Genomic DNA, 21,677 nt, shown 5'->3' on the forward strand with positions numbered 1-21,677 from the left:
TCTTACCTAGCCTTGTCCCTTTCTATCCAATATATGTAAAATATAAATATGACTATATGCCTGTTTTGCTTAAAGCTTTTTAGTATTCTTTTTTAAAATAATTTTTAAAAATTTTATTTATTTATTTATTTATTTATTTATTTATTTATTTATAGAGAGGGGGAGAGAGAGAGGTCAGGGGGAAGATCAGAGGGAGAGGAGAGAGAGAATCTTAAGCAGGCTCCAAGCTGGGTGTGGAGCCCAACATAGGACTCGATCTTATAACCCTGAAATCACTACCTGAGCCAAAATTAACAGTCGGATGCTTAACCAACTGAGCCACCTAGGTGCCCAAATTTTAGGTTTTTTTTTTAATTATTATTTTTTATTTACTTATTTGACAGAAAGAGACAGCCAGTGAGAGAGGGAACATGAGCAGGGGGAGTGGGAGAGAGGAAAAAGCAGGCTCCCAGGGTAGGAGCCTGATGCGGGGCTTGATCCCAGAATGCTGGGATCACGCCCTGAGCTGAAGGCAGACGCTTAACGACTGAGCCACCCAGGTGCCCCCCAAATTTTAGTATTCTTAATTACTTTTAGGCTAAATCTAAAAATTCTTATGAAGACTCTTAAGATTCCAGATTCTTTGCCTCTTCAGTTTCATCCTAAACCAGTATCTACCTTGTTCTGTACTCTTCAAGCACATGGGTCTTTCAGTTCCTCCAGTAAGCTATGGTTTGCTCTGCCTCAGTGATGTCAACATCTTGTTTCCTTCGCCTACAACATTGTGTCATCCACCCTCCCTTCACCCCATCCCTTTCACCTACTTGGCAGAGATATATCTTTCAGACTCAAACTCAAATATTATTTACCATAATCCAAGATTGAATAAAATCCCTGTTCTATACTTTTATAACTTACTCTACTTTTTCTTCAATGCACATTATCATAGTTTGTGACCATATATTTTTGAAATGATTTGAATCCCTATTCCACTGAATTCTCAGTTCTGTGACATCAGGGTCCATGTCTGTTTCTCTCATCATTATATTCTCCCAAATAATAACAGTATCTAGCTTAACAAATATTTATTAAATAAATGAATGATACTTTTTCCCATGCTGTTCATAATGCCTTTGCTGTCTTTTAATTCGGATCCTTCAAGCTGTAGCCTTCTGATTTCCTCCTTAGGCAGAGTTCCTCTTATTCCTCTCCATCTTATCTGTACCCTTTACTTCATTTCACCATTGCTTGAAATATAATGTATGAAAATCTGATTTGTACAATCAGAGTAAGATCTTGTCAAAGAGAACCATGAGCTGTTCTTTTTTTCTTTTTTCTTTTTTTAATCCCAATGACTTAGCACAATCCCTGATACATAACAGCTTGACTCGATGTTTATACTGATGACCTAGGAGAATGTAAAAACATGCACAGACTCAAGCTGGTTGTATTTCAGGTTTTCCAGCAGCTGTGTGGCATGTCAGAGAATCACTTCCTGGCCCTAGAAACAGTCCTGGGGGTGTGACTGTGGAGTCTCACATGGTTAATTCGTTAGCAACCATTTCCTATTCTACTCACTAGTTGTATGCTAAAGTAGAATAAAGGATATATATATATATATATATATATATATATATATATATATATATATACACGCACACACACTTTATAAAAATAATCGGTTTTGGCTTGATATTGATAGATAAACTCATATTTTTCCATGTATTTTAATTCAGAAACAATATAATCTCTGGTGATTCTCTAGAGTCCATTGTGTAAGATTATGTAGAACTAAAACTGAAACTTAGTTATGTCTCTCATTATTTGTGCCTACGGAGAACAATCTCCAAAGACTGTCATTTTTAAGTTTTAAATCCTTTTAAAAATTCAGCTGCCTTCTTGTTTTGGGCTTTTTATTCAATTGTAATGTCAGTAGTAAATGTCATCATCTATCAAAAAATATTGGTTTACCTTGGTATACCAAATAGAACAAAGAATATAAGCATATACACTCATGCTATGTTTTCTTTAATTCACCTGATGTGCTACCTAATTATATCCAAAGCAGTAGTATTTTTCTTTAAATTAGAGGTAAAATACATTTTTACTAAGATTAGATACAAAGAAGGAGAATGGACTAAAAATGTTTGCTATCTGTAAGAAATCCTTTACTTTGGTGATATAAAATTGGACATTTATAATTGATGGCTGCATAAGTACACTCCTGACAATTATCAAGAGTCAAGAACACTTGAATTTGAAGAAGCAATAACTTTTGTTAAGATTTTCAGATTGAAATGTTACATAACTCCTAATTTCAATTCTTTCCCTGGGTTTAAATATATATAAACTATATTAATATATTTATATTTATAACAGAACATATATGAAGAAATAATATATAATATCTTTAAATATATTGATATATTTATATAATAAAATATATCAATATGCTTACATATTAAAATATATCAATATATTTACATATTATCTCCATATACATATATATATATATCTCCCTTCTCTGAACAACATTGGTCTCAGTAGTGGGTAACTTGTTGAACTACATGATTTTATTATTCACATTTTTTCCATGTACTTATATCTCCAAAAAAAAAAAAATGTTTTAGCCTAAATGACCAATTTGGTACAAAGCCAAAGTCCTTAAACGAACCTTACACAATTCAAAAGTTCAACTACTATAAATCCTCCCAGACAGGCCATAAACTATCTTTTGAGTAGTGTTGACATGTGCAAGTTCAGATTTAGGGGGCATCTCTGTAAAGTCACCAACTTTGACCAGGGTATTCTCTTATTACCTGAACAAAAGCTGGGTCTGTATCTACCTCACCCCAGGATGGTCGACTTTTGTGGTTTGCCTCACCGCTTCATTGATTCATGCCAGTATGTTAGATCTGGAGATGAGAGTATAATCTAGACCCACGTGAAATGACATACCACACATATCAGGGGCTTCATCAGAATTGTCTCCACAGTCGTCTTCTCCATCACACACCCAGAAATGTAGTTTGCAAAGGGAATTATTGCACAGAAACTCATCTGCTCTACATATATTTCCTCCTTTATTTTAAAACAAAACAGAAAAAGAGACATAGACATATAGCATAATTAATGCCAGTCAGCAGGACACATATTCCTCTAATTCTTAGCACGGTATCTAGTTTCTCACTTCCTTATATATATTTTTTTCCTATACAGTACTAGGGACAAGCAGTATCCAAACTTTTTTTTTTTTTTAAGTTACTCATGGTTTACTTTTCAAAACAATCTGATACTACCAGGTATATCATACTTCCTTCAGAAAATACTGGTAAGATGGTAGAAGAAGGTTTTCTCAAATATAAATTATCTTCCATTTCACATAATTTTATGTTACTGTAAAGAAACTTAGATTTTAAATAGTATTAATTTTCATTATGAAAATTATGTTGTTCTGGAAAGAAAAGACACTTCTAAAATTATTAGATAATTCAGCTATATCTGGAAACTGACAAATTGAATCACTTAAAACAGAATAACCAATAAAAAGTTTTTGAAATCACAGAGAATCAGTTAATTTTGTAACAGAATCAAAAGTTGGTGATGTGGTGAAATATTACAGTCATACTTATAAAAACTGTACACTAGTGTACCTGATTTTTTGTGTATTTCATAAATGTTTGCATTTTTCTCTTTTCACAATTAAATAGAAGGCATCACGAATGCAAAGATATGCTCACTTAAAATTAAATATACCTATCATATGCAAAGGAACCAAAATACTAATAGCTTTGGTTATATGTCCACATATGTAATAATATATAGTGGAAACTGCAATGGTTGGGGAATTAGGTCCTTCCTTTGTCTTGCTCTGGACAAGTCTATTAATTTCTCTGGGATTCAGTGTCTTCCTATGTTATAAGAGAGGCATGGTCAAAGTGATTTATAAGGTCATATTTACAAGCAGTACCTGGGGAAACAACACACAGTAACTTGATGGGAATTCAGAATTAAGACAAATAAGATTGTTTTCACAAAATTTCACTACCTGTTTAAACCTCATACATTAGATAATAAATATGGCTTCTATATTAGATAGATTTGATGACTAAAGGTATTAACATATTTGAAAGTGGATGTGTTTATTAAAACATGGGGCTGGGGAGTGATAGTGCTCATCTTTGTGAGACTAGAACATCCCGGAAGGAAGCATTGGTCATTTTGTGGATGCACTTCTCAGGGAATAATAAGCCCAGGCTTAATGAGGGTCAAACAGCTCATCTTGTTGAGTTTTGACTTGTATACAAATCTTTAATAATTCATTTACAGTAGCGAAGATTTATTTTACCAAATGACAGAATGAGATTTGGATTTTAGCATGTTAACACTAGCTGGAGTGTGGAGAACTTGGAAATGAGGGTAGCAAGCATAAAGTCAAGGCTGGGGGAAAAATACCAATTTGAAGAGGGGTTGCAGAAATGATGGTACTTGATTTAGAGTAGCTACATTTGAAAGTGCTTCAGGAGGTGGAAACCTCAGGATGTGATGGCTAAAAAGATGAAGGCAGCAAGGAGAATGAGCAGCCAAACATAGTCCTCTGTTTTTGGTTTATTTAGACCATTTGGGAATGTTGGTATTGTCCAAAAATAAGGGAATACAGCAGGAGGAGCAAGCTTAATAGAAATAATGACACAATTCATTTAAGGTACTAGTAAGACAGCCATGCAGTGATATTTAATAGGATAGTGGCTAAATGTATCTAAACTATAGGCTAGGTTCTGGGCTGTAAATATAAAATTGGGAATGATCAGAATGTAGTTGTTAATTGAGATTTAGAACAAAACAGAGGAAATCAACATTTAAAGACTGGATAGATAAAGAAGAGTCTGCAAAAAAGACAGAAAAAGTAGCCAGAGTTGTTGGAGAAATACCTGAACAATGTTCCAACAAGAAGGTAGTAGTTAGCACATTTATATAATGCTAAGAGAGGAGCTTCAGTGAAGTGGTGGTGGGTGGGTTTAGTGAAGTGTTTGCAGTTGGTTATCATTAGATGAAAAAGTAGGAGTTACTGTAATCATCCATCCCTTTCCAGGAGTTTGGCCTTAAAGGGGAGGAAGAATGAAGGAAGTTAGGTGAGTAGGAGAGCTTGGTTGCTTGTATGAAGTGAAACAGATATCTGATATACTTAAGTGCTTCTCAGAATAATTCAGTAGACAGAGTAAGCTTGAAGATACAGAAGAGAGGAAAGGTAATTGATACAATGAATTCCTTGAGAATCCAGAAATTGTGAAAGATTTGAGATCTCAACTAAAATAAAAGGATTATCCTTAGACTGGAGGTGAAACAAGTCTCCCATTTCAAGAGTGAGGAATGGGGAAAACGTTAGGCTAGGCACAACAATAGGCAGATTTGTTAATTTGGTGACCAGTTGTTGAATAAAGCTCAAGATCTTTACTTCTGTGAAGTAAAAGGTGAGGAAGAAACTCAACTTTTTAAAAACTCGATAGGGTTAATTGTAGAGAGAGATGATTAGAGAAGACAATAAGGGATGTATAGGTTGATTGCTTAGAATCCTAAATAATAGCTGAAGCTGAGGCCAAGATGTTATAGTGATAGCAGTCTGAACAGTTCTAAGAGTTCCTGCAAACATGCTTAACACAACAGACATATCCTACATCGGCATCTCTGAAGACTGGCAAAATCTAAAATATGGAAAAAGGTAAGTCCTTGGTGAGTCCATCAAGGTGAGTATCACCATGTAAGACTGACAATATAATGTCTGGCATTGAGGTGCCCCTTTCTTTCAACTTCTGCAATGTTCAGTTCTAAAATGCCCTCATTCTAACAATAATTTCAGTTATCAAAACCCATGTAAGAAAAAGATATGACCATTTAATGACTCTGTCTGAAATCAATAAAAATATAACATGTACAGTGTTTAGTATTAAAGAAACTCAAGATATGAATATTGATAGAAGGTGAGTGCTTAATTCAATATCAAAATCCATGGAATATGAAAGTTATATTCTTTCAGAATAAAGATTCTCATGACTAAATATCATTGCATGTTCCATTTTACAATGGATTATATTCAAACAAAATTTGTGAACTCTTAACATCCTCTGATTACTTTAGAGAATTCTATTTGTAGCACATCGGTCTTGTTAAAAGGAAAAAAAAAATGAGTTCCCAAAGGTATCACATTAGATAACATTATAACTTTCCCCATAGAGTGTTGGGCATATTATGATTTTTTTTAAGAAGAGAAATATAAATGAAATCACAATTATAACAGTAAGGCAAAGATTTCGTGATAATTTACGAAAGGCTTCCTATAGTACCATGAAGAATTTGCATTAAAAAAATGCATCATGGGGCTACCATGACATATTGAGTCTAACATAAAATGCTTATTTTGAAATGGCATGAGGCACACATAAGCAACAAGAAAGGTATAAAGAGATTAGGTGGATCAAAATTCCAGTTTCCTAGTCATTAGTCATGTTCTTAAGATTATTAGAAAAATATAAAAGTATGTGTACACATAAATAAACAATAACCTACATCTAGATATAACTGAGCTTCTGGCAGGTTTATAGAAATCTGGACAGGCCATCATCACCGAAAATAAGCATCTAGAGTTCCCATTTTAATTTAGGTGGAGGGAAAATTTAATATATGATAATGTTTTATAATTTTCATAAACAGTTAACACATTTTTGAGCTTATGATTACTAAAAAGAACAATTCTCAATCTTTCCCACCAAAATTGCTAAGGAGAATAAAGTTTGGGCGCTCAGACCAAAACAAACACCCAGTTTCCTTGAGGCAACATGTTTTACCTTCAAAATATGAATGCTGCCTTTAATTACACAGTATTTGGGGGTTTGCCTTCTTAAAGTAAACTAGTAAAGTTGATTCACCTGGAAAATATTCCTGCATCCCTACTGCTTTCCAGCCCCCAACACTTAGTTCAGGTGTCCAGATCTGGGATGAATGAAATGAGATTTAATAGGAGAGATGTTTATTCTGTCATTCCATTTCCTCAATGCCTTGAAGTACATTTATCCAGTACCTAAACCACTTGCTGGTGAAGTTAAATACTAGAAATCTGAACTCGATCATGCCTTAGGGTACATCTATACAGAATCAAATACTTTAACCACCAAGATAATTCATTGGAATTTACCTGGCAGCAAAGAAACCCAAGGAAAGTTAGAAACGTGAGTATTGATGGAAGGGGAGCTTTGACATATTTGTAAATGATTGGATTAAAGGCCCACAACTCTTTTTCAATCAGTAAGCTTAAACTTTTAGTAGAGTCATTTTAAATCTAAAAGACAACTCAGATGTCAAATGCTATAATCTTTCTTTCTTTCTTTCTTTCTTTCTTTCTTTCTTTCTTTCTTTCTTTCTTTTTTCTGTAATGTTTGATTTTTAACCAGGAATTCTTTGTTCAAACAAACATTTCTTATGAAATTTAATATTTAAAAAATAGATAAATCGTCACATGATTGCCCTTACACCCTTACACACACACACACACACACACACACACACACACACACACACTCACTTTCTTGATATCCCTACAGCTCTTGGAGATCTTTCACTGTGGTTGGATTTGATAGTATGAAAAATGAGCACAGAAAAGTTTTTAGAAGTAAAACAATAAACTAGATCTCCTCAATCTCATTTCAGTAAATTCTCTATGCTATTACATAGTACAAATTGTACCACACTCTCCTTTTGAAAAAATATTCGAAGACTCCTTAAAAGCCTTGGAAAACTTCTCATTATGCTTAATATTAAAACCAAATTCTATAGCATGAATCTTCAATTACGTATAGTTCCTAAACACTTAAACTTTCTCTCACCTCTGAGACTTTGTGCATAATGATGCCTCTGCCTGGAATGCATTTCCTCATTCTGTTTGCATACCTAATTTTTTACATCAAGAAACTCACATTCCAACAGGGGAAACTTAGTCAACTAACACAGAAGTAATTATACTAGAAGGAAGAATATTATAACAGGAATGCAATCAAAGGGTTGCTAGGGAAACTCTGTAAGAGACTGAAGTTTAGTTGAAGACAGTAACAACTGAATGGACTTGAAAGGATAGATATAATTTTTATTGGCAAAGGTATTGAGATGGTGGAAATAGCAGAGGAATCAAGAAAGATGTTGAAAAGCATTGAAAGTGTTGCTAGATTTATTCTTCAGTTTGGCTAGGATATATGATACATGAAGAGAATAATAGAGTATAAGAGTAGGAAGTAAAATAGAATCATTCTCTTGTAACCCAGACTGCCATATTTGTATGTAACCAGGAAGGAAGTGTTTCCAGCAAATATCGACATAATCAGAGTTACACTTCAATAAGATGAGCCTGGCAGCAGTGAGTAGAATGTATTAGAGTCCAATCACATGGTATTACATGAGCCCAGGCAAGAAGCAATGAGAGAAAGAGCCAGACTGGTGACAGAGACTGAAATTGAGGGGCTGGAGCTTATTAGGTAGAAAATGGAAAAAGATGAGTAACTTAATTGTCCTGAAGTCTTAGAATATGACTGTATTTAAGAACTTTTGGGCCAGAATGTCTACAAAGTTTGCTGTCTCTAAAGTGAACAATTATAGAATGTGAATGTGAGAACTTAACCACAAGTAGAAACAGCTATTAGGGAAGTGTAACCTTTTGTGGCTCTATATAATGCACTGCAGATTCCAAATGAGAACTAGGATTTCTTCTGCTGAATATTACAACACTTTGTCAGGTTTGGGATGGAGACCTTATCAAATCATAAAGGTTTGATCTAATATTAAAGAAAATGGCAGATATTTTTCTTTGAGTGACTAGATTTTTATAGAACTAAATATTTTATTATTTTTTTCTTTTTTACAAGTTTTTAAAAACGATTTTCTTTCTTTATTTATTTTAGAGAGAGACTGACAGAGATAGAGAGCCCCTACTGAGCTGGGAGCCCTAAGACGGCTTGATCCCAGGACCCTGGGATCATGACCGGAGCTGAAGGCAGACGCTCAATTGACTGAGCCACCCAGGTGCCACTAAAGTTTTTATTTAAATTCCAGTTAGTTGACAGACAGTGTTAATATTAGTTCCAGGTGTACAATATAGTGATTCATCACTTCCATACACCAACCAGTGCTCACAACAAGTGCCTTCATTAATTCCCCTCACCTATTTCACCCACCCCCCTCGCCTTCCCTTCAGTAACCATCAGTTTGTTCTCTTCATTAAGAGCCTCTTTCTTGATTTGCCTCTCTTTTTTTTTTTTCCCCTTTGCTCATTTGTTTTGTTTCTTAGGTTCCACATATGAGTGAAATCAGATGGCATTTGTCTTTCTTTGACTGACTTATTTCGCTTAGCATGGTACTCTCTGGCTCCATCCATGTCGTTGCAAAGGTATATTTATACTGTATAAACCCCAAGTGCATGTTCAAACGCCTTGCAACATATGTCAATATCTAGTATCATCTCTGTCGATGATATTGCAAATATTCTGAAACGTAAAGTCCATTGAGAGACTTTGGTAAGCAGCTTAAAATAAATTTTGCATTTAAACAACATATTTGACATTATGAAAATAATAAGAATTATGGGATTTGTGATCATTTTAAGCTTCGCCCCACAATTTCTTTGCTTTCATCTCATTAACTTTAAAGTAGTAACAAATGCTGCTTTTAATGTAGTGAATTACAGTTAAAAAGTTATCTGTCAGGAAATATTTTCATATAGTTAGAAAATAATGTACTACAAAATTGAAAGTTGTCCTCCAGACTGACAAAAAAAGGTAGGTCATTTTCTCAACCATATGGCAAAAAGGAAATTTGGGGCACAACCCGCAACCTATATATGATCTATCAAATTCATATGTGTAATAGAGTATGCCATATGTTATTATTCTTTCATAGTATGGCAAGCAATGTGGAAGAGGAACATACACCAAAAATACTTTCGTAGTAATGGCTGTAGTGGTTATGTTCCCTGCAGCCTTCTCTGGCCTCTCTCCCTGACCCAGCTTCGAATCCGAGGACAGGCTCAGGGTAGGACACGATAAACACTAGCACTTTGGTTGCCTTTGTCATATGAAGATTGACACTGTCTGAAAATTATCCAGATTTTGCTTACTCGGATGTGACATAATGAAACAGGAATGCGTAAAGAGAATCCTCTGATGATCCCATCCTCTGTCTCTAGCACACTATTGATTCTGCACAACATTTTAAGTGTCATTCTCTTATTTCCAGGCAACCACATGCACGCACGTGCACACACACACACACAAATACCTTACCTCTGTCACAGTTCTCTTCATCACTGCCATCCACACAGTCGTGAATGCCATCACAGAGCCATCTAATTGGAATACAGTGGGCTTTATTTCTGCATCGAAACTGATCTTCCTTACATTCAGTCACACAGTCCATCTGTTCAAATACAAATGGGCACTGCAGTTTTCATTAATGATAAGGATACAGTCACAGGCAAAATAAACATGCAGCTGACAATACCAGAGATTTATTACACTGTGGGCTTTCCTTTATTTTGACTTAATGAATATAACCTCTACAAATGACAATGGGGCTTAGTATACGAACAGCTTGCAGACTCAGGTATTTGAGGCAATTACTATATTCAGTGTACTTGTCCTAACATTTTAGACAGTGCTAAGAATCAAGAATCTATTTTTATTACATTTGCCTTTCTGAACCTAATTCATGTAATTTAGAGATTTTAATCAAATGATAGATTTTACCTCATCAGAACCATCAGCACAGTCATATTCTCCATTACATTTCAAAGATGCTGAAATACATCCTCTGCTGGCACATATGTATTCACTCGATGAGCAAGTAGGAGAAGCTGAATATAATTATAAAGTTAAGATTTAGATCCGGTAAATTGAATGATTGGTTTGATAGATAAAAACATATATAAGCACATAAAAAATTCATAGACAGTAATGAAAATAGTTTATATTATTTAAACTATATTCAATATCTGATATTAAACATTTATTTAAATGTGTTTCACAATATTATTGCATTTCATTAAATATACCTAAAAAAATGATGTAATAGCTTGTTCAGTAAGTGTTCAACTCACCAGACTAAAGAAGGAAGGAAAAAATCTATATGTTCTCCATCTCTTTAATTTTGAAGAGTTAAATGCATTTTCTTTAATTTTAAATTAAACTATTTAAAAATAAAGGCTTCAAATTATTTTTAAAATTGTAATGGGATTTAGTGACCCTTGGAAATGTTAATTTATATATGTATTATATAAAGCTAAAAGTAGAAATCTTGGCATGGTCTCATAGACCCCATGATAGCTAGCGGACTGTGTTGACATAAATGCCATATTTGCATAAGTTCTGAGAAGTATTTTTGTTTTGGGGTCTTAAACATGAATACATGCGTAATTAACCGAGTCTATAGAATCTGAAGTATTCCTTTATGGCATAGAAAATAAAAATCACATGTGGATATTTAAATAACTATCAGTACCAAATCTAATTAATTGACATAGTAATTATGATTGTTGCCTTTGTCTACGGGTTCGAGTTTGCTAGGGTTGCATTCAAACCTCCAGGGTTCTTGGCCTTACATTGGACCACTAGGTAGCCAAATATACTTATATAAGGACTTTGTGGTCTGAATTGCTTATTAAAAAGCTTTTTCCTAGAGTGTTAATTCCTTTTAATTGGCAGTGTTTGCCTAGGGATTTGTATTCATATGGAGTCTGAGAATTAAATTCAGTAAGGAGAAAGATGCGATCAATTAGCAATATGGACCATGTGCATTGACAGGGACATAGCAACGTGTGTGTCCTGTATCTGCTACTCTCACCTGGGCTCTCAAAGAAATGCTTATGTGGTTATACATAGATAATAACATAATTTTCTCCCAGTAATTCTTTTTTTCTGTAAGATACTGTTATACCTAAGGTATAAAAAATTAAGTTTTAATGAGCATATTTATAAAGCAATATTTAGGGGATAAGAATGTATAATAAACTGGGTATTCTTTTTCTGTACTCTGGTTTTGCTTCCTAATTTTATTTTGATTTTGGACCAAGATGGAAATAGAAATAATGCACCTACGCATTTTCTCAGTTGGTATCATGTTGAAACTACTACATTCTATTTCATAACCTTAATTTCCATAACTGAAAACCTGACTTTTAGTGCACTTACAGTTACAAAATATTTTATTTTGCCATCTTGGAAAAACAATTCCAAACGGTGTGGAAAGATAGTGAAACCGGAAAATCGAATTTTGAGGAGCAATGCTTGGATCCCCAACATAGTAGTGATCTTACCTGCTAAAACACTTTTTTTTTTAAAGATTTTATTTATTTATTCAACAGAGATAGAGACAGCCAGCGAGAGAGGGAACACAAGCAGGGGGAGTGGGAGAGGAAGAAGCAGGCTCATAGCGGAGGAGCCTGATGTGGGGCTCAATCCCATAACGCCGGGATCACGCCCTGAGCCGAAGGCAGACGCTTAACCGCTGTGCCACCCAGGCCCCCCGCCAAAACACTTTTAAAACATAGCAAGGGCACACCAATGGATTCACCCCCTAAAATTTTATTACTGAAATAGTAAACGTGTATGTGTACTTGCCACTGTTTTCTGTTCATGGTTGCCTAAATTGAAGTTATACCTAGTTAAAATATCAGCTAAAATAACTATCACCTCTATCATTTTACCTGGCTCACAGTGTTTCTCATCTTCTCCATATTTACAGTCTTCATGGCCATCACATTTCCATTTTGCTGATATACACTGACCGTTGGAACACTGGAACTGATCTTTGGAACAACTTGTTTCACAATTTCTCTGTCAAAAGCCACACACTGCAGTTAACATTAAATTTTTAGACAAACATCTGCAAGCCCAAAAGACAGCTAGAAACCTTATGAATAGAAATGCAGAAATGTAGAAACCATGACTGCCACATATAAGAAGCTCCAATTGTCATTTAAATCCATGGTTATATAGCAAAACTATAACAATTTTCTATTTTCATTTGTCTCTGTGAGTCATAAAAAAACAGAAAAATGAGAAAAGAACATAGATCCCATGGTTCCATCCTACCAATTGCCCTGAGGCGATCATTTTCCAATAGACATTATGGGGTAATATAATTTAAATAATTTATATTAAATAATTAATAATCATTAAATAATTTAAATATATACAGGTGACAATGAAGATTGTGGGGGAAATAAAGTGTTGAAAAATTATTTCTAAGCAAGTACATCCAGTTCATTGGGAATGGAGTGACAGGAAGAACGTGAAACGAAGAACCCAAAGGCAAATCCGTTTTGTGTTGGCAAAACTTCCCTGCGTGTCCTTCCTTTCCCCTTCTTCCCATGCCTTTTCCTCACTACCTGTTCACAGATTAGTTGCTGTTTATAATCCTTCACCTCTCTTCCAACATTTGTTGCTAAAGAACTGTGAAATGAACTGTCACAATCGTTACGTCTGCTAGCTTGCTTACAGATTTTATTTGGAAGTCAAACAAGACAGTGGTAGATACATCTTCAGGGACCTCTCAATTCTTTATATGAGATCAATAAAAGGGATCCACTAGAATTTTACCTTCGTTGGGTCTGACCAGTCTGGTTGATACAGGATGCTCCCGTGAAATGTCTTCCTGGGAAGACGTTTTTCTGTTGTTAAGTAATTTCTATTCTTGCCAAAATGTACTTGTCTGTTCCTTTCACAAAAGGTTCCTTTCACAGCTTATGAAACTCTCAGTAAGTGAAGCGTACTGAACTATTATTACTCCTTGTTTCTTCCCAGTGTCAACCCCGTGTAAAGGAGAGTTTACTTTCTAAATTCCTGTAATTTTCTCGTTTCTGGTGGTCGTTTAATTAGACTGCCTGCTATATCGTTGATTTTTTTTTCTTTCTGCTTTTATTCTTTCCTTATTTTCTCAAGTATTGAGGGTTTGCCAGTTACCAGGATTTCTTAAATAAAAATCCGAAGAAAACTAAGATTTACTACCTGTATTTCATAAACTCAGACTAACAGGAAAGACCAGTACTTAAGCCAACAATTGTGATAAAATGCATTAACTGTCAAAATAAATGAATATGATTTTAAACATAGATTCTCAAGGTTTTTGGAAAAGCTTCATAGAGGAAGTTTAAACAGAAATGGAACTATCTAAGGAAAGGCTTTCCATGTATAAGGATAATTAGAAATGTGGTGTATCTGAGGTGTAAACTACGTAATGGTAAATGTTGTAGAAGACATTGGAGAAATATCCATGCACTGGTCATGAGAGAGGGATTTCATATGTTTTGTTCACCACTTTACCTACCATGTTCAGTATTATAGCTGGGACATAGTAAGCATTCAATAAAAACTGCCAATGGAATGAATGAATGAATGAGGTAGTAAATGTAGAAAACATGGAATATAAATTAAAATTACAGGTAATTCAATTCCAGTAGAATAGGGATCATATCTGTATGGATAGGGATCATGTGTGTTTGTGAACCAAATATCTAATACTGTGCCATGATTTAAATAACCGCTCAGTATGTATTTGTAGAATTAATGAATGATTATCTCAGCAATAAAACAATTTAAGTAAAGTAGTTCTAGAACGAATGGCACTGGTGTATCTGTGCTGTCAGCAATATAGAAGATTGCACTTCTAGATACTTCTCTATCAGAAGATGTCAATCTAAAATAAATTACAGTATTGTTGATGAGTGTGTGTGTCTATATTTGCAGGTTATTTAATTATTATTTTACTCTTAAAAGCATACAGAAAGAAAGAATAGAATAATGAACCCCATGGGCCCTTCATGCTTGTTTAATAATGACCAACACTTCACTATTCATGTTTCATATATCTTCCACACTTATTTAGTCTGGATTATTTAACATAACAACAATAGTATTAGAACATTAACAATACCACAAAATTTGCAAAAATTCCTTACTTATAAAGTCATTCCCAATCAATATCCAAAATGTTCTCATTTTTTAAACTATATTAAGATATTATTTGGCAAAATAAAGATCTAAAAGAAGTTCACAATTTGAATTTGGCTTGAGTTTCTTTAAATGAATAACTATTTCCCGTTCTCCTAGGTTTTTTTTTGTTTGTTTGTTTGTTTTAATGCCACCTACTTGAAGACACGAGGTCATTTGTTCTATTGAATGCCCACATTCTGATTTGGTTGATTAAATCCTAAAAAAGATACCTTTGTGACATCTAAAGTGACTAATGAGACTTTTGTTTTTTAAAAGTATTATTATAAACACGTGTATTTCATACATTTATTGTATTTCAATTCATTACAGTCATTTTTCTTTTTTTCTGATATCCAAATTGTCCCTTTGATTAGTAGAACCCCCCTTCAGTTAGCTCCTATATATTCTGGACACTATACTAATAGTCTTGTTCTGGCTTAACAAGATGTTGGTGGCTCATTTTGTCAATGTGCATTCTCAGAACTGGACATTTCTCAAAGGAGTTTTGTCTCCTTTAATTGGAAAATGGTATTTAGAAGCCACTATATAAATGTTAGGGATAGCCTATAATGCTGAAATGTCATCAGTTTTAGACTGTCATCAGTTTAGCTAGGAACTATATATTTTTAGAAAGAGAAAGATAAATCAAAATCTCTTAGTGATACTTATGAATTTAATATTACAGAATTTTTATTTACATTTTTGTTCCTACATTTATATCTCCTTTCTTTTACTTAAAAATTCTAAGTGTGAATAAAATGAAAATAACTAAACATTTGATCTATCATACTCTCAATATATACAAGTTTCAAATTAGCAAAACCAATATTATTGACAACAAATGTATGAACACAGTTTAAGATTCGTTTGAATTTTTTTTTTTTTTGTCCATACAATGCAGTATACTTGATGCAGAGGCCAAATACTGTATTTTAAAGTCACTTTAAATAATTTTTTTCTGCCACTAATGTGATACACAATGACGTTGATCCAAGTTGTTGTTGTTGTTGTTGTTTTGGCAGGATATTAACAAGCTAATTACATTATCAGTTAACATCCTTACAAAAACTCACAATTTAATCTTTTGTTCCCAAGATGAGGGTATCCTGTAGGTAATTTGGCTTTCTAGCCATTTGTTCAGTTCACCATTTTGTTTCCTTCTTTGCTTGTCAATGCAACCTGTCATTCTAACTCTTAGAAAGAAAAGAGGTATCAACTGCCCGTAACATTAGACACTTCATTACTTATAGACTATACTAAATGGCTGTAAATGTAGAGGAAGACCACCTTTAAGAAAGTTATTTTGATTCCCTAGGGACATTAGCATGATAATGTCTGGATAATGGAGTTCTATTCAGCCATCAAAGAACTATGTAAGTCCATGAACTTAGGGCATGAGGTAAATGTTGTTAATAAGAATATCTACTTTCACTTGAATTAAGATTCTGAAAAAGAAGTGTTTGAGTCTGTTTATGTGCCTTGGATATCTAGTGAATAACACGGAAGATGAAAACATAAGCCTTAAGCAATATATCCCCACCTCTTGATGTTTCAGAGATTACACAGGGCTGGTGAAACATATTTTTAAAGAAAAAACCAAACTATCGTGGTATGGATGAGTTTATGTGAAAAAGTGTTTTATTGGGAAACAATATAATTTTTGAATAAATGGATACTAAGTAAATATGTAGCTGGGCAACATACTTTAGCTCCCCTATGGATTTTTTAAAATTTTGTTTTGACTTGTTTGTGAATAGCCCCATGAATATAAGTGGTATTTTTCAACTTCTCCTAAGAGACCCTGGCAACCTCAAGGTTTAGGTTTTCTGGCCTTTAGGTGAGAAGTTAAATACATTTGCTTCCAAAATCGAGTCCTGAATGTGACTTGGGACTTTTCCAACATAGGGTGAGAATGAAGAATTGTCCAGTTTTAATAAGGATACCTGAAGACTGGCAAAGAACCAGTCTGTGTTGGTTCTATAAATAGTAGTGATTTACAGTGTCTGCCAAAGATGCAGGAAATCAGTGGATGACTAAGGAAAGTTTGACCTGAAACACAGAAACCTCTAGAATAGCAGAGAAGATTCTCTTTAGGCAAACCTATAGTCAATGGGATGAACTTCGTGAGGGGAAGGTTCACATGTGTGTCAACCAGAGCAGCAGAGCTCTAGGAAATCATTGTATCCTGGAAGGAGCAATGGTGGTCACTGAGGACCAGACACCTCATTTTTCCTTTATGTCTGACTAGGCTTGATTTCACCAGTGCTGTGTTCCTGATATTAATATGGAAAGTCATTAACAGAGAAAATCATGAAAAATGACTATTACTGGACTTTTATCTGATATTGGAAAGTAAAGAATTACAGTTCACTTTAGATTTGATGGAGAAAAAATATTCACTGTGTGTCATATACTTTTTTTAAAGCTTCATGGAGTAATTAACAGCTGGGACACAAATATGTCGATGCATAGATAATAAACTGTGTGGAATATTATAAGCATTAACACAGTCTAAGTTTACATAATTATCCAGAGATATTCTAAACTTTTTCACTTAAGCTGTGTGTACATAGACCTTATTATAAATGGATTGTGATTCATCATCTAAGTAGGGCTGAACCTGTGGTTTCATGAAAATTGATGACCCACATCGAAGTCTGTAAGACTATATCTGTTGAAGAAAGAAACTGGGGAGAAGAAACTGTTCAAAATGCATAAAAATATTAGCCCTGACTATAAATACTGCAGCAAATTTATGAACAAATTCACAGATGGCAAAGGTATCAGCTATAGGGAATAAGGTTTCCAAACATCCTATTCCCAACCCAGCCATTCACCACTTGAGGTAAAACAGATTATAAAATTAACTGTCAGTAGTAGCACAAGAGGTATTCCCTGTGCTGGGTGCGTGCAGCCCAGCACTTAGATATAATACTACTTATCTCGTTGTGTCAGGAGCAAAGTGCATTTCAGAACTGTCCATGTAGCACTCACTGGATTGAAGAATAATAATTATAAATGTGACTCTAAAGAACTTTCTTTTTCGTTTGCAAAGTTGCCTACCTCATCCGAGCCATCTGCACAGTCAAAATCTCCATCACACCAGAACCTTGAAGAAACGCAGTCCCCGTTGGCACAGAGAAAATCTTTTAGTGTGCACGTCTGTGGCTCTGGGACAGAAAAATAGCACAGGTTTATTCTATTATATGCAATGGCATTCTAAATTTATATGACATATAGCATAAGGTAGCATTAAGCAAAAAGAGGTTAGCCAAGCAGAACCGATCAATTGCTCAGAAAAAGTGTTTCATGAAGCATCTTTGGGACATAATATAATGATTTTTCAAATTTATTTTAAAGTCATGAATAGAAAATGGTGTTACAGAAACAAATTGAAAAAAAAAAAAGACAAAAGCCTACCATTTAGTAAAAATTCAACATCAAAGTAAGATAAAAGACATAAAAATCTACATACTACATAATAACAAATCTTTTCCAGTTGTTGGGATTCTGTCATTTTATGTACTTAGTTTAAGTAAGTAAGACATTTTGCAACTCTGTACCCATGGGGCTATTTATTAATTGAATAGTAAGTCTAGCCTTTGACTCTTCTTTCTATTTTGCATTCTAATGACTTCCTAATTCTTCAATTTTGTCTCCAGAAAATCTCGAGCTCATTAAAAAAGAAGGGTACATGGGGAAATTAGTGGACATGACTGGATGGATAAGAGTGGAAGGGACAGAAGGAGCCTCTCTTTTTAAAAACTGCCTCTTTGTTTATGCAATAGTTTGTTGTGCCTGTATCATTTACCTGCCATTTTAGATAATTTGCTAGTTATTGATTTAATTATGCTTCACCATCTTCCACATAGGATGGAAGCCAAAAAGTATGACTTGCTACTTGGCTTAACTCTGATATGGAGTGTGTTTCATCTGAACAACGAAATAGAATTTTAGGAATTTTTTCCTTCAGGTAATCGATACGACTGCTAGAGATCATCTTTTGTTTAGTTTTTGTTCTCTAAATAGAATTGATATCTGGCATGATGAAAGACACCTTTTTGTTTTCTCTGCTCACTAACTGTATTTACAGCTGCCTCACACACAATAATACTCGTATTCAAGTGAAGGAGGAATAACAGAAATTTAAGGAGTATCCATATGAAGCCTAATTTTCTGCATAAAGACTGGCTATTTCAGCCTGCATTTGAATATTGCTCCACACAATCACTCAGGTTTTAGCTATAGGGTAACTTTTGGTATCATAAAGTCTCTTACATTTCTATATAAAGATCCCTCCTGAGACTACTGGAAGAACTATGGAAAGTCTAATATGTATCAGCATTTTGTTCTGCTCTGGTACTTACTGTCTTCTACAGTGTGAACTTCCGGCTATGACTAAGACAAAACGCTATTCAGTGGGATGAGAAAAAGCCACTTAGCAGGAGGATTCCCCCTCATTTCTCAACACTCCTTTGTTTAGTGAGCATGACAATAGCAGTTTCTCTTTTTGTCTTTGCATTATATTTACATAAAGCATGTTTTAATCTTAAAAACAACTGTATTCATACTAATATCACTGTTTCTAACAATAATAATTACTACCGGTTAGTGATTGCTTATTTGTTGTTAAGCACTAGGCGAAGTTAATGCTAACTACATTGAATTAACTCAACAATTAATCCTAACAACTGTATGAGGTAGGCGCTATTATAGGACCCACTTGTCAACGACTCAGTTGAGGCACAGAGAGGATAAAGAACTTTCTCCCAATCACCCTGCAGGCAGAAGAGCTGGTACTGAACTTGAACCTACATAATGTGATACTAGGGCCCGTACTATTTACTACTAGGCCGTATCATTGTCCCCCATACTACCGAGGAAATAATAAGTGTTCACATATTACAGAGATTAACAATAAAGTCCTGAGAAGTCAAGTCACTTGTCCAAGGCACATGGCTAGCAATGTCTCCTTCACTTAAAAATAAAAGAGAACACTTTTTCTCTTATCATTCCTCCATACTGAAGCCATTTCACCCTCCTGTTTGCAGACATGTACTTTTCTTCTTAGGGAAAAGAAAGTATAGTGAAAACTAATAAATTAATTAATAACTGCTTAATTTATTTAATAATAGAAAATAACAATCAAAATGATTTTCATTAAAGAATTACAGAGTATTTTTTAAACACATTGTATTTAGATGTTTAAAAGTAACAGTAGTAGGAATATTGAATTTCATGGACTTGGAGGTATCTGAATGGGATTTTTTTTTCCCTTTAATGTTTTAAATTGCCTTTATCCTAATTAAACACAAGTGTGTTCATCATATGCCAGACAGCAATGACTTCACAAACTTTGACACACTGTGCTATAGGGAGGGTTGGATGTTGTTGATCTAAGATGATAAGTTATAAGTTTACAAAGTATTTCAAAGCATTTGCCCAACAATTCCACAGAACTGTTGTTCTATAGAGACTTTGCTAATGTTATTAATGACTCTGTTCTAATATGGGCACAGAGGAACTGAGTGATTTGTTGGAAAAAGTTTTTTCAGTGCATATGAAGTTCTGTAAGGTTCTAGCATGCTTTTAAGAATGCCAGCAAAGCCACTTCTGAATAATAAACATGAATTATTTATACAAAAACAAGTGTCATCAAGGAATGGGATAGCTAATCTGTTTTTAACTCTCATCTATATGCCTCAGAATCTTTTGCCACTGGGTATCTTGAAAGGAAACTCTCTCTTGAGGAAAATGTAATTTAATTATGAAAGAAGGTCCTGAGGGAATATATTCTCTTATTATTTGTTACCTTTGATTTTTTCTGGATAAAGTAAAAGACCAATTTTTAGACCTTGGTATGATAGTTAGCATTTTTCTTGTTAAAAAGAACAACAAAATGATCGTACCTAGAAGATAACCCATTCGTAAAGAAAATTTGAGTGTGAAATTTTCCCTAGTATTTCCAAAATGTTTTTCTCACAAGGACTTTCTCTGATACTACCTATGTCCCCAGATCTAAAGTAGATAGGGAACCCCACACATAAATAATTAGACATGTTTTCCATAAATGTCATCTAAACATGCCAAATCAACAAAAACATGCCTTTCGAATAGGGCATGTTTTGGAAGGCTGATCTGGATTCTATAATAAGAATAAAAAATAGGGGCATTGTATGGAAAAGTCACTTCTCTCAATACTAAAGGAGGCAAAAACATACAGGCTCAGAACCAAAAAGAGCTTTGGAAGCCATCTTGCACAAAATCGAAGAAACTAAGTTTAGAAAATAAAAGTGACTTTTAAAGCCACAGAGTTGGTGGCAGAGCAGAAAGACTTCCAGACTTCAATTTCTCTGCTGAGTGTATTATCATAAGCCCTTGGTGATAAGTTCAAAAGTTATATGAATGTGGGTGTAAGCATCTGAGGAGAATTTTTAGAATACAATTAGTATAACTGACATGCTATACAAATAATCTTCTGATATAAATTCAGTGTGAAAGCACTAGAAATTCAAATAAGGCAGACACAGCTTGTCTCTCTACAAAAACCTTAATCTGGTTGATCAAGTTATTTGGTGCTTTTAAATCTATTGGATTGTTAGTTACCTCTTAATAATGCAAAGATGTGAAATAATTTATTTTACACATCAGTTACTTAGAAGGCGTACATGCCAT

General features: G+C 34.2%; 1 protein-coding gene across 1 annotated transcript in view; it reads right to left on the minus strand.

Annotated features, from left to right (window-relative positions):
• The window catches only part of LRP1B (LDL receptor related protein 1B), a 1,450,575-nt gene that overhangs the window by 121,270 nt on the left and 1,307,628 nt on the right, over window positions 1-21,677 (minus strand). The window contains exons 68-72 of the mRNA XM_057306380.1: window positions 18,066-18,172; window positions 12,716-12,845; window positions 10,761-10,867; window positions 10,299-10,431; window positions 2,938-3,060 (exon numbers count right to left, since the gene is read on the minus strand). Of these exons, the coding sequence (XP_057162363.1) occupies window positions 2,938-3,060; window positions 10,299-10,431; window positions 10,761-10,867; window positions 12,716-12,845; window positions 18,066-18,172 (600 nt within the window). The remainder of the gene's footprint in view (window positions 1-2,937; window positions 3,061-10,298; window positions 10,432-10,760; window positions 10,868-12,715; window positions 12,846-18,065; window positions 18,173-21,677) is intronic.

The sequence above is a fragment of the Ursus arctos genome, unplaced genomic scaffold, assembly GCF_023065955.2.
Source record: "Ursus arctos isolate Adak ecotype North America unplaced genomic scaffold, UrsArc2.0 scaffold_1, whole genome shotgun sequence".
Classification (NCBI taxonomy): Eukaryota; Metazoa; Chordata; class Mammalia; order Carnivora; family Ursidae; genus Ursus; species Ursus arctos.